The 14,782-nt window shown below is 38.9% G+C and overlaps 1 protein-coding gene across 1 annotated transcript in view; it reads right to left on the bottom strand.

The window, feature by feature from the left end:
- Positions 1–14,782, bottom strand: part of ANO5 (anoctamin 5) — a 101,186-nt gene that overhangs the window by 12,990 nt on the left and 73,414 nt on the right. Inside the window, exons 12-16 of the mRNA XM_058546148.1 lie at positions 7,073–7,224; positions 4,913–4,987; positions 2,903–3,125; positions 1,059–1,228; positions 350–447 (exon numbers count right to left, since the gene is read on the bottom strand). Coding sequence (XP_058402131.1) covers positions 350–447; positions 1,059–1,228; positions 2,903–3,125; positions 4,913–4,987; positions 7,073–7,224 — 718 coding nt within the window. The remainder of the gene's footprint in view (positions 1–349; positions 448–1,058; positions 1,229–2,902; positions 3,126–4,912; positions 4,988–7,072; positions 7,225–14,782) is intronic.

Raw genomic sequence — 14,782 nt, 5'->3', positions numbered from 1 at the left:
GGAAACACATAGATCTTTTTACAGAGTTCAACGTTTAGTAATCTTGAGAAATAGTATGCACCATGTAGAATAATCTACAGAGGAGATAACATTTAGACTTCCCAGTGGAACCTTCACAGGAGAGGTGGATAATCACCTTTCCTTCAATTTCACTCAAGCAGTCGAGATGCACATTTAAAAGCCTCTATTACCTTAATTCATTCTTGACTGTTGATTAAAAAGGAAGCTTTTTTATTGACTAGAACATTTGCTAACAAAAGCACCATGATAATCAAAGAATTCCATCTTCTTCCAGAGGAAATCTCTCATGGTTACTTAAATCAAGCAAAAACTTGTAAGTCATACATACGGATAAATGGCTTCTTTAACATTTCCAAAGATCTGTTTCCCAGTCATGATGATGGTCAACTGGGTTGTTAATTCTATTAGACAGCCTCCAGGATCACACTAGTCAGAAGCAAGAAGAGAAAAAAAAAAGTGAACGATGAAAGATGGACTTTTGCAACAAAACAAATCCCAAACCAGAAGATCAGAATCTGAAGACTTGGGTTGGAATGGATATTAAAGGGATATTTAGCTCAATAGTTCCAAGCAGCACCCCAGACCAGTGCCAGGCTGCCGTATTAGATTCAGCTGTGAATTTCCTGGTCTCATTCTTAGGAAATTCTGAATCTTTATTTGGATGCACAGGCAGGTTTGGAAACCACTGATCTGGTCTAACTCTACAACCCATGGTGGAGCCCTTTCTGCTACACCTCCAGAAAGCTATCATTCATCCTCTGCAGGAAGCCTTCAGGGATATAGAACTTACTTATCCCATTTAACAGCTCATATTTTACTACCAAACAGTAGGCACAATATAACTTCTTGCCCAAAAGAAACTGGAAAATCTATCAGATGACAGGATTCTAAGACTAATACTTTCTGTGCACAGGATCAGTGTCTTACACGTCTCTTGCAACTTGACAACATCTGAGTTAGCGCTGGGCACACAGAAGGTACTTAGTTAACACCAAGTTATTGAAGCCACAAACCTCCTCTCTCAAGAGAATTCTTACCTCTTCACTTCTCCACACGTTGAACAAATATGTGTATTTTCCAGGATAGCCCACGAACTTCCCTTTGAAGAAAGCTACGTAGAAGCAGGACGAGTAAAAATTTACAAACTGAAACAGGAACATTTTCAAGGTAAGACTGCTCTCATACTCCTGGTAAGTTCGAGGAATTTCTGGTAAGTGAAAAACACCACAGTTTAATAATGCAGTCTCCTGCTTCTCCTCACATTTCATACTTCCTGGGACAAACGGACATCTAGTCACATTATTCTGAGAACCTGTTGAGATGCTCCCGACTCCGGCCATCATAGACCAATATTAAGTGACTATTTACTTTGTGCCAGGCTTTCTATTAGAGACTTTGTATTAATCTAATCTCTGGAGAAGCTTAGGAAGTGGTCATTATTACATTCAGAGGGGTGAAATACTGGCCCGTGGTCACCCAGTCAGAATCTGACTGGAAATATGGAATTCAAACCGATATCAGACTAAAGAGCCTCATACTCACCCCCATATACGACATGATGTCCTGTAAACATATCAGACCTCTCTCTCATCTGTCTTCAATAAGGTTTAAACAAAGTAAACTCACATCAAGGGCAGAGGATGATTTCCAAATAGAATTGTATTTCCTCTCATGAATTAAATGGCTGTATCAATTCTGAAAACAATGTCATGCGAATGGTGGCAGTAATAGCACACATTTCTCTCTCCTCTGTTTAAAATGCGTGCTCATGATCTGTCATTTAATGAATTTTAAAGATAAGAAAATATGAGATTCTCTTGACCCCACAGCAGAGCATCGTGAGGCACACAAGAGGAAGGGAGCGTATTTCTCTGAGCTGATGACTGCCCAAGAGCATGAGCTGATCCAGCCAAATCCATCACATTTTCAGTGATACTGAATAGTAACACACATTATCCTAAAGACCAGACAACTCCTCCATTTCAGTGAAATTTAGTTGCATTCCTACAAACTCTCATGTGAATGTAAGTGACTTTTTAGGTGCTTTGTTTCTAGGGGCTGTCTGCTATGATTGTTCTGGCTGTTGGTGGCAGAAGAAAAGTAAAACGGGGAGAAAAGAACTCCAAACTCGAGGATCGTGTTTAACGAAAGTTGCTTCCCAGTGCTCACCCCAGTGCTGAGTGAATAATGGGCTCTTTTCCCACCACGGGGCACGAGGCCACTGCACAGACCTAGAGGAGGGCTTGGCTCCTGGAGAGGGCGCTCAGAGAAGCTGACGCCTCCCGCGGAGTCTGATCTCATTTCCAACACGCCGGGGGCAGGCCAGTGCTCCGTGCGCCTCTCCCTGAGGGAATCTCCCCCGTCACCCGTGACCCCTCACCTTCCCTCACAGCCTTAGGAGAAATTTTAATATTTTAAAAAGAAAATAATCCAGGTTCTAACACATGGCAACTGAAAAGAGAAGTACAAAATTTTAGATTTATTCAGGAGAAGCTGATTGTTCGGTTTTTCTCATGATGGTTTTCAAAATCAAATATCTTCTAAATACCACACACAAAATAAAAATTACTTGCCTGGAGAAAAGTGAGGATTTCTTAGGATTCAACTAGCCCCATCAAGGGAGAATTAAGACAAGAATACTCAAAAACATCTACAGAGTCCTAATTCTTCCTTTTAGTTCTTCTTCCTGCTTGCACTATCACGGGCCTGAATGTAGCTGTTAGGGGATTCTGAAGCACCAGGCTATGGGTCCATCTATAGAGCAAAACTGCCTTAAAATGTGCCGTTAAAAAATGAACTCCCTGGGGGATGATCCAAAATGGATGCATAGCATTGGTAGGAACCCTTTTTCAGAGTCACACTAATGCTTTGGCCAACTTACCCATTTTTGTAATCCAGGCAGATATCTTTTCATAAAAGAAATTCAAGATCAAGATGACCATGAAGTTCAAGCACGACCCACTAAGTGATGTCGTTATCTGGGGAGTGAGGAAACTTTTGACATGCTTTAAGGATGCTTCACTTTCCATGAAGCTGGCAAATGTCGCAAAGACTGACAGGCGGTATACAATCACAGCTACCATACACGCGATGACAAGAGCCATCTGGGGAAGAGAAACAAAGAATTGGTCGCCGTGGTCCCTGTGTCTCTGTGATGCACACATATCTGATACACACTGCTCTCATCAGCTCATATATTAAGTTTAGCAGCACCGACGTGGACAGCAAACCAAGTCAGCCTCTCACCCCATAGATGGCAGGAAATGAATAATGGTAAGGTAAAAGGGTTAGAGATGAGGCATATGGTAGCAGCTGGGTAAGTCTAAAAGAGAAACGTACTCACTGCCCATCCTCTAGCCAGAAGGGCAAATCCTGCCCGTGGCCTTACCTGTTCTTATATGGCCCCGGATTTAAGAATGTTTCTTGCATTTTTAAAGGCCATAAAGATAAATAAAGACAATTATGCGATCACACGCCAGAGACTATCTGTGGCCCACAAAGCCTAAAATATATCTGGCCCTCTTGCAGAAAATGCTTGCCAAGCTCTGCTGTAGGTTGTAGTTAAACATGTAGTGTGAACATCACTTACTTTCCCAAGAAAAATACATTTGAAACTTCTATTTCATTTCCTCTCAGAATGTTGCCATTAGCAGTCTGACACACCTGATAGTGTAGATATTTCTATAGATTCTGTATAAACTTTATACATTTCCCATACTACAGAAACACAAAGATCTAGGGATGGTGTTATAGTAACGATTGGAGAGTTCTATTCTGCAGGTTGAGGAACTGAATCAGATTGAGTGATTACTGGAAATAAAAGGTAGAATAATCTTTCTGGGACCACACTCCAGAGTATTTCTCAAGGAGGGCCCCAAATGGATTATTGCCCCCTTTTATTCTATCATCTCTCCTCAATGATTGTTATATCATCTAAGAAAGCACACATTTAAAATAGAAAAATCAATACTTTTAACAAGAAATGTTAAAGATAAAAAATTATGGGACAATATGGACTGGTGAGATTAAACTATAGCCTACAGTTGCTAGTTATTTACACTTCAACATGCTCAACTGCCAGAGGGTAACATGGCCTTTCCTAAAATTAAAGTCCACCTGTAGGAGGGCCCAAATTTGGAAAAGGGAGGGTGGGAAACAGATTATGGTGATGGAAGAATCTATCAGATAAAAGGCATGGAGAAAACCCGACTCCCTCACAATGGGACATGTTAATTAAATTCTTCAAGGAGGAGAAATAACATTTTCTTCTGTTTATCTCAGCAAGAGAATGATCTTTATTGGTTATACGTTTTTTTTTTTTCATTTTTTGCAGTTATTTGAAGTAGAGATAAAAATAAATTAATGGGGCTGGCCCCATGGCTTAGCGGTTAAGTGAGCACGCTCCGCTGCTGGCGGCCCGGGTTCGGATCCTGGGCGCACACCAACGCACCACTTGTCCGGCCATGCTGAGGCCGTGTCCCACATACAGCAACTAGAAGGATGTGCAGCTATGACGTACAACTATCTACTGGGGCTTTGGGGAAAAATAAATAAAATTAATTAATTAATTAATGATTTTTAAAAAACTAACCAAAGAGTCTGCAAATTGTTATACTGTTCAAGTTTCACGTTCTCACCTAATTAACGAAGAGCTGGGAGAGGGGGAGGAACAGGCTCTAAGCTAAAGCACCCCTCTCTCCCTCCAGCTCTTTCCCCAAGGTTCAGTCAGGGCACATTCATGTAAACTACAGTTTATTTTATAAAAGAGCTCCACTCAAGATAAACAGACTGGGGAGGGAGGGACTCGAGAGCTACTGCAGACGAAACTGTGGAGATAAATCCTAACACAACTACGTGTCAGAGATGATAACAGTTTTTAAAGAATGCTCACCCATAACGTCACCGTGGCTCCTGATAGAAAGTACCATGGGATACGACTACATAGAGGCATGTAAGGTTCCATCTCCTGTAATTTTGAAGAAATCACAGCAAAATTCAATATCTACCCTCAAAGTTGGGACTCCAAGCAGTGGTCAAAATCACAACGCCTAAAGTAGAAACTTCCCCAAAGGGTCCACTACAGCTCATGGAAAACTACATTCTAGTAATGGTTCCTCCCGTTTAAGAAGAAACCTCCCGGGCTCTCAGATGAGACGTTTCACACGAGATGAGGCAGGACAGACACACTATTTCCTGAGTGTTGATTTAGAGTGGTATTCAGGGCCTGGGAGACAGGAAACATGTCAACCCCTGAGGGCTGGTACTCGAGTGGACATGCTTTAATGATGTTATAATTTTATTCCAACAGAATTAAGTTGAATTGAGATGAATTGCATTGTTCTGTAATTGCTTGACATGGTATTAAATAGGGGGCCTTCATTATATTTATAGGATTAATTGTGTTCCTCCACCTAATTCAGGGGGCCAGGCTTTTCCACCTTGATGCTTTTTTAAGTCATTAATGGAAGATATTAATTATGTCTGTTGACATTCTTAGCTATATCAAGAGGCAGTTAAATCTTACCCCAAAGAATACTGCCATATGGTAAAAAATAGCTGTCAGCAGATATCTAAATCATGCAATTCTATCTAAAATATAAGATTTTACATCTTAAGGATTTTAGGGGGGACTGAATGCAAACAGAACTCAACAGGCAGAGTAGGCTGTCCAAGAGCTCTATTGAACCCCAGGATGTGTGTGCATGTATACATATATGTGATTGTGTACATGTGTGTGCATGTGGGTATCCAATATATGTGTCCATGCATGCACGTGTGTGTTCCTTAAACACACTCAGCCACGAGAGTTCTTGTTGTACTGACCACTGAGAAAACACTGCAAGTAAGTCAAAAAAACTTGATTTCAAAACTATTAAAGCCAAGTGAAGTCCACGACTCACTGTCAATCAATACATATTGTTTTTCAACTGGTTTCAAATGTAAACATTCAGTACATCTTGTTTTTATGTCAATTTTTGGCAAGGCCTAGAGGCCTGCTTTTATTTTCTTTTTTATCTCATGAAATATGAATAGATACACATCATGTCATCATTATGACGATCTCTCTTCTAATATATTGTCTTAATTTCAAAATGCAACCCAAGTTATTAATGTGTTTTCTGAGGTGTTTTTTTCCTTTATTCATTTACTCAACTTTTTGTAATGTTTCAATGCAATTTAGTAAAGGTTTAGTGAATGCCTAAAGAACAGAATTTTGAATATTACACCACAAGAGTGGTGTCCTGAACAGAGTAGGGAATTCTACTGAAGAGACTGTTAGAGACACATTCTACCCTCCCTTTAGTAGCATCAGGTAGCACAGTGACTACAGGTTATGGAAAGGTAGGGGCTCTAAGAATATGCAGCCAAGAGTCTGGTCTTGGAAGACAAAGTGCCGTCCCATTTTCACATGAGAAAAAATGAGGTCCAAGAAGTCAAACTACTCAGTCAACAACACACAACTGGTTTGCCAGTTAAAGAGCCCCAAATCTGACCTTTCCCCCACTAGACACCAGTGCAACGATCTTCCCTTTTTAATCAATTAAAAGGGACTAGGTGAATAAAATTTGGTCTACTAAAGCAATCACTCATAAGCCCACTATCTTCACACAATACAGTTTAAATTTTTGCATGTTAACTTAGTCTCATTTCCATGTGTATATATATTTATAAGCAAAGCCCACAGCACATATACTATTTTCCATTTTCCTTTTGTTTCACTTAGTATTAAAACTATGTATTTCATAATATGATGCCTTGTATTTGCTTCAACATAATCTAGCGGCAAGGAGGAACAGGTGTATGAAACAAGACTGCCCATGAATTAACATTAATTGAAGCTGGGTGATGGGTCCATCCTGGGGTTCATTTTACTTTCCTATCTACTTTTCTACGTATTTGAAATATATATTAGAAATAAGTAAAGAAGTTTATATGACTTATATGTTGGAGAATATTTTAAAGGCAAATTAAAATACACATTGTTATTTGAGGGGCAAGCTACAGCAGTGTGTCCATTGAGATTGCTGCCCGTTTCTGTTTCCTAATCTACCTTAGTCACTGCATTCATCTTCCTGTGTTTGCACATAGCTTCAAATTCAGGTCTTAGCTGAAGCTGCTGCTGTTCCTCCTCAAAGTCCACCAGGTCCCACTCGTATTCCAGTCTGGCTTGTCGCTGTTTCCAAAACTCCAAGAACAACGTGACTACAGGCAAAGAAATGTATACAAACAAACATAATCAAGAGATGGAGAAATAAAGTGAATATGAAAATAACTGGGTTTTTCTCTACTACTTTAAAAAATCATTTTGGCTGCATGATGGTTCTGTCACTATTATGTTGAATGATAAAACAATAAAATGATTAATGTTGGCATAATACATGTAATAATGTTGAAATAACTCATACACAAATATTCAAGTTAATTTCTCAGACAGCAGTACATGCAAGAAAAAATTTTTTTAGGCACATTACTGTCTCTCTTCATTCAGACAATGTGAAGTAATATTTAAACAATTTTTTACTAACATCTAGGTTTTGTTTGCATGCCTTTTACTGAAATCATTCAAGCAATTGTACCACTTTCTCAGGCTTAGGGAAATTTAAAGAAAACATAAGAGCCATTCCACAGCACAATCTCTCTCTCTATATATATATGCACACACACATATATATTATATATTACATATAATTTTAATAAAATTTCGATTGAAAAGTAATCAGTTTACATTTATAGAAAAGTACATAAAACATAATTGTACAATTCAAAGAATTTTCACAAAATAAACACACTCATGTAATAAGCACCAGTATCAAAAAATAGAACATCACCAGCACCCCCAGAAACCCTCCCTTATGACTCTTCTGAGACATAAATATAACTAGTCCCCTAGCTTCTAATATTATAGGATAGTTTTGCCTCTCTTTCAACTTTACATAAACAGCATCATACAACAGGTAGGTTTTGCGGCAACTTCTGTTTTGGTTCAACTTCTTTTGTAAACTGAATTCATGCTGCTGTGTGAAGCAAAAGTTCATTTTTCATTGCTGTATAGTATCCCATTGTACAAGTAAATTACAATCTTGTCTGTCTATTCTTGGGTTCATAGACATTTGAGCTGTTTCCAGCTTTTTGCTATTACAAATAGCATTGCTGTGAATATCCTTGTATATGTGTTTTGGTGGGCATATGTATGCCTTTCTGTTGGGTATATAGCTAAGAATGAAATACTAACACAATCAATATTAACATAATTTTATCACCCATGAAAGATTCAAATTTTAATGCATCCTCTGACTCATTCCCTACCTTTTAAATAATTGTAAGGAATTATGGATTCTGTCTGTATGTTACTAAAGTCTTAATTACATCTTTAAGTATCATTATAGTCATCTAACTGGTCTCTCTCCTTCCAATATCGCTTCTTCTCAATGCAAACATATCACCTGACTGCTAAAGTTTGTTATTTGTTCATTTGCTCACATATACATTTGCATATGTTTTCTTTTGCTCATTTTTTTAAAATTTTATTTTATTGTGGTAGAACAGTTAACGTGATCTCTACTCTCTTAAATTTTAAGTCTACAATATGTTACTGTTGACTAAAGGTACAAAGCTGTACAACAGATCTCTAGAGCTTACTCATCTTGCTTAACTGAAACTATATGCCCATTGATTAGTAACTGCCCACATCACCCTCCCCCAGCCCCACCAACCTCCATTCCATTCTCTGATTCTAAAATTTGATTATTTTAGATACTTCATATAAATGAAATTATGAAGTATTTCTCTGTCTATGACTGGCATTTTCCACCGAGCATAATGTCTTCAAGGTTCATCCGTGTTGTCACATATTGCAGAATTTCCTTCTTTTTAAGGGTGAATAGTATATATATATTTCTTCTTTCTAAGGGAGGAATACGTACCACGGTTTCTTTATCCACTCATCTGTCAGTGGACATTTAGGTTGTTTACAAACCTTGGTTATTGTGGGGAGTGCTGCAATGAACACAGGAGCGCTAACATCTCTTCGAGATCCTGATTCCAATTATTTTGGGTAATTACCTAGAAGTGGGATTGCTGGATCATATGGTAATTGTATTTTTAATCTTTTGAGGAACTGCTTTCCAGCTGCACCATTTAGCATTCCCACCAACAGTGTGCCAGAGTCCATCATACTTCTTCACATCCTCACCAACACTTGTCTTTTGTTGTTTTCGTAACATCCATCCTGGCAGGTGTGAGATGACACCTCATTGTGGTTTTGATTTGCATTTCCCTGATAAGTAGTGACATTAAGCAGTTTTTCATATAACTGTTGTCCATTTGGATATCTTCTCTGGAGAAATGTCTATTCAAATCCTTTGTCCATTTTTTAATCAGGTTATTAGTTTTTTTTACCATTGAGTTGTAGGAGTTTCTTCTATATTTTGGAGATCAACTCCTCATCAGACATATGATTTGCAAATATTTTCTGCCATTCTGTGGATTGCTGTTTCACTCTGTTGACTGTTTTCTTTCCTGCATAGCAGCTTTTTAGTTTGATGTAGTCCAGCTTTTTGTTTTTGTTTTTTGGGCTTTGGTGATATATCCAGGAAATCATTGCCAAGACCAATATCATGAAGCTTTCCCCTTATATTTTCTTCTAGCAGTTTAACAGTTTCAGGTCTTATGTTTAAGTCTTTTAATACACTTTTGAGTTGATTTTTATGTACAGTGTAAGATAAGGATCCAATTTCATTCTTTTGCATGTGGATATCCAGTTTTCCCAGCACCATTTGCTGAAGACACTATCCTTTCCCTATTGTGTATTCTTGGAACTCTTGTCAAGGATTAGTTAACCATACATATGTGGATTTATTTCTGGACTCTATTCTGTTCCATTGGTCTGTATGTCTGTCTCTATGCCAGTATCATACCATTTTGATTACTGCAGTTTTGTAAAATATTTTGAAATCAAGAAGTATGACGTCTTCAGCTTTGTTCTTCTTACTCAAGATTGCTTTGGTTATTTGGGGTCTTTTGTGATTCCATGTGAATTTTTTAAGTTGTTTTTCCTATTTCTATAAAAAATGCCTTTGGGATTTTGATAGAGATCACATTGAATATTTAGATCACTTTGGGTAGTATGGACATATTAATAATGTTAAGTCTTCCAGTCCATGAACACGAGATGGCTCATTTTTTTATTCCTCCAAACATTTGGAAATACAGGCAGTCCTTGTTTTGCATGGTTCTAATATGTATGGATTTCAGTTTCCCTGGATTAGTTATATAACACCAGTCCCCCAACAACATGACTCAAATTTCAGTTACCATGGTGTATTACCTGTGAACATTTGCATAAAGTACAAACTTAGCTGCTAGTTCTTCAGTCCACAAATCCCTACACAAGGAGCAGATGTGTATCATGATTAGTGACCAATCACCTCCTGTCCTTAAATGCTGTTGGTGATGGAACACCACATATCTGTTTTTCAGTTCATGTACAGACAGTAAAGCATGTATTTGTGGTTCCCTGTGATAAACCCATGTGACATTTTACAAAAATGGATAATCAAAAGATGGAATGGGCCAATAAAAATGAAACTGCAGCAAAGAAATGAAAAGTGATAATGCTAGAAGTGTAATTCAAATCAAACGTAAGTGGAATTAGAGAAGAAATAGATGACTATGAGAATGTTGACATTGTTGCCATTTAAGAGACTCTACATATACAGCCAGAGGAACTTGGCAAAGGCAAACTTACGGACATAAATGAAGAAGGCAGTTGTGAGGAAAACGATGATGTCTCAGAGGAAATGATGTCGGCAAAAAACTTCAGCTTAAAGGGACTCTTGGTGACCGTTCATTACAACGAAGGCACAGAGGATAGACCATTGGAAGCTAATGCTCAAACCAGACTGTTCTATCCTGGGAATACATCTCCTACCCTTTTCCCTATCAAAATCCTATACATTTTTCTTTTAATAATTTTATTTATTTATTTTTTTTCCCCCAAAGCCCCAGCAGATAGTTGCATGTCATAGCTGCACATTCTTCTAGTTGTTGTGTGTGGGATGTGGCCTCAGCATGGCCGGAGAAGCGGTGAGTTGGTGCACGCCCTGGATCCGAACCCGGGCCCCCAGCAGCGGAGCACGCGCACTTAATTGCTAAGCCATGGGGCCGGCCCAATCCTATACATTTTTTTAAATCCAAATCAAATTCCATGTTTTCTATAAAAGTTATCTCAATTCCTTTAGTCAGGAAGTAATTCCTTCCTCCTCTGCACTCCCTCAGCGCTCAAAATTTACTTCTATGAAAGTAGGTGTTAGATTCTGTCCCCAGTTAGATTGTGACCTTAACAACAGATTACATTTCACTCATTTATTTATTTATTCTCTCATTTAATATTGATTGTGAATTTCACAAGGCAGGAGCTTTTACTCATTTATTCATATCTTTACTCATCCACTCAGTAGATACACTGTTACTAGGGAGAACAAAGTTTTAAGAGCCTAGTACAATTAAGCAGTGCTTCAATATTTGCTTGTTTATTTATATTACAAGGGAATAACTACCATAAGTTTTAGAAGTAGTATTTGGTCACCATGGCTATGCAACAGATTGGATGTTCTAAATATAAATTGCTAAAAGTTTAAATGCACTAAACAGTTCAACCTCTTTTGTCTCAAAGTTTGCAATTTTGAAGTAGAAATAAGAAAACTGACCAACATAGATGGGGTTGTGAGAGAAGTTAATGACGCTATAAAACAGTAAGCAAAAAGAGTGCTGTAAGGAAAAAGAAAAGACATGTACTAAAACTAAAATTGTTCCTAGGATGTCTATGGATTTCTTGTTATTACATGAGTCTACAAGAATCAGAGGATTCAGGTATTCCAGAAAAAAAGATTTCTAAAAACTAGAGACCTTTGCCTTAGGCCTTTGCCTAAGTAGGACTTGACCTTTTTTACATATAAGAAGGAATACAGTTAGTCCAAATTATTCATTTATTCAACTGATATTTGAATACATACCATATGCCTAACCCTGGAACTATGGAGATGAGAGCCATGGTGTCTGCCCTAAAGAAGTATACAATCTGGTGATGAGCTTGGCTTATAAACAATTATAACCATGGAGGCACACACAATGAAAAAGTGCCTGAACATCAAGGACCACGTGTGTTCATATTTAAATCCCCATTGTCCTGAACAGGACCTTTCCCAGGGCAGAAACTTGAAAAAATACTTGCGGAATTACATTAAAGTAGAAATAAAATGAAACAATTAAAGTTCTGAAAGACATATGGATGACCATCTTACATTGTCTTGGAGTAGAGAAGATTTTTCTAAAGAAACACATGAAACAAAAAAGCTATAATAGAAAGTTTAATGACCCAGGTACGTATAAATTAAAACTTCTATTGACTAGGAACAAGCTCAAATACAAATGACATTTGAAAAAATATTTGCAATTTATGTGGCAGACAAAGGGTTACTGTGTTTATTATATAAAAACAACTGTAAATTATTAAAATCAAACACTTCAAAAGGCAAGGAAAGTCAATGTTCAATAAATATTAAAAATGTTCAATTTGACTTGTAATTAAGTAACTGCAAATAAAAACCACAATAAGATAGCATTTTTATCTAATAAACTGTAAATGACAAAAAAACTGCCAATCCCTAAGCTTATCCAGGATTGGAAAACAAGAAAACCCATACAATGCTTGCGGGAATTTAAACTGGTGCAACGGTTGCGTAAGACAATATGGAAATATATAGCAAAGATTTAAAATTGTAAATATAATTCCCCTCAGCAACTAATAATTTATTTTAGAAGATAGTTGTACAAGTACAAAAAGATCTTTATTCCAGCATTATTTATAATGATAAAAAAGTTAGGGCCGGCCCAGTGGCACAGTGGTTAAGTTTGGCGCACTCTGCTTCGGTGGCCCAGGTTCGCAGTGTGGGAAATCAAAATGTCCCTTTACCTTGATTATTTTCTCTGATGGACATTGACCTCCCCCACTAATTGCCTAAAGAAATTTAACTCTGGGTATGGACAGACTGGCGGGGTCCTCACTAAGCCCATTCTTTTCAAAGTTCTGTTTACCAAATATTTACATTTGTAAAGGTATCTCCCTCTGTGTACTAAGAAGAGGGTGGGATGACCTTATCTCTGGAAACTCTTATCAAGACAGAAGAAGAGGACTTAAATCTACACACTCTTGATTACTATGATTTCTGTCTTTCCAGCCACATCCTCTATAGGTGGCCCTGTAAAGAATTGCCTGACTTTCCCTCTCCATATAAATTGTCTTCTTCCCCTCTGAAATCCCAAACCACTACCCCGCCCCCCAACATCCTCCTTTGTCTTTAGCTAAAGATGATATTTAAGATGAGAATCTCTGCCATTTTGTTGAGAAACTCGGTTTCCCTGGTTTCTCCCATGTATACATGTTATTAAACTTGGTGTTATTTTCTCCTGCTAACTTGTCTTTTAATTATTTGGCCAGCCATAAGAACCTTAAGGGAAAGGGTGGAGGGGGATTCTCTCTCTTCCCCAGAGCAGGTTTGGATCCCTGCTGTGAACCTACACCACTCACCAAGCCTTGCTGTGGTGGTGACCCACATACAAAATAGAGGAAGATGGGCACAGATCTTAGCTCAGGGCTAATCTTCCTCAAGCAAAAAGAGAAAGATTGGCAACAGGTGTTAGCTCAGGGCCAATCTTCCTCACCAAAATAAAAAAGTAGAAGTGATTGGGTTCTGGTCCAAGATGGTGACACAGGAGGCTTCTGAACTCACCTCCCATGGACATATCAAATCTACAACTACACATAGAACAATTCCCTCTAAAAGAAATACAAAAACTAGCTGAGTGACTCCTACATATCTGGCAAATGAGAAAAAACCCACATTGAAATGGGTAGGAAAGGCTAAGACATACTGTCTCCACAAACCCATCCCCCAGCACAGGACATACAATTGGGAGGGAACTCACAACTCTCAGTTCTGCCTGAGGAGTGAAGGATGTGGACCCAACACTTAGCATCCCAACTTTTAAGACTTCCACCAGAGGTATGGGCCCCCAAAACACCTAGCTCTGAAAGCCAGTAGAGCTTGCATCCATAAGACTCACAAGACTACGGCAAACAGAGAAACAGTTCTTAATGGGCTCACGAGGACTCACCATGGCTATTCCCAGAGGGCTCGGTGCAGAGGTAGTAGGCAGAAAACTCTCATCTCCCAGTCTTTCCTTGAAAGAGGCCTATCTGCATATCTTTTTTTGTGTGTGAGGAAGATCAGCCCTGTGCTAACATCTGCCAATCCTCCTCTTTATTATTTTTTTTTTTGCTGAGGAAGACTGGTCCTGGGCTAACATTCGTGCCCATCTTCCCCCACTTTATATGGGACGCTGCCACAGCATGGCTTGCCAAGCGGTGCGTTGGTGCGCGCCTCGGATCAGAACCGGCGAACCCCGGGCTGCCGCAGCAGAGCGCATGTGCACTTAACTGCTTGCACCACTGGGCCAGCCCCCTATCTGCATATCCTAAAAAAGCTACAGCCCGAGGGTCAGGCTCCTAATTTAGCAGGGGAGGCCGGCAGGAACTATCTCAGGTTCTCCCTTTATCCTACTCCACCCTACTAGTATCTCCCCAAAGGAGCTTGTGTGCACGTCTGCTGCTCCAGCTTTAGCGGCTGCTGCCCAGGGGATACACCCCTTGATCACTTGGCTCTGGCGGCCAGTTAGGACTTGCATTTGCGGGTCCCACAGA

Source organism: Diceros bicornis, chromosome 7, assembly GCF_020826845.1.
Source record: "Diceros bicornis minor isolate mBicDic1 chromosome 7, mDicBic1.mat.cur, whole genome shotgun sequence".
Classification (NCBI taxonomy): domain Eukaryota; kingdom Metazoa; phylum Chordata; class Mammalia; order Perissodactyla; family Rhinocerotidae; genus Diceros; species Diceros bicornis.
Note: the sequence above shows the minus strand (reverse complement) of the source record. Positions and strands in the feature narration are given on the sequence as shown.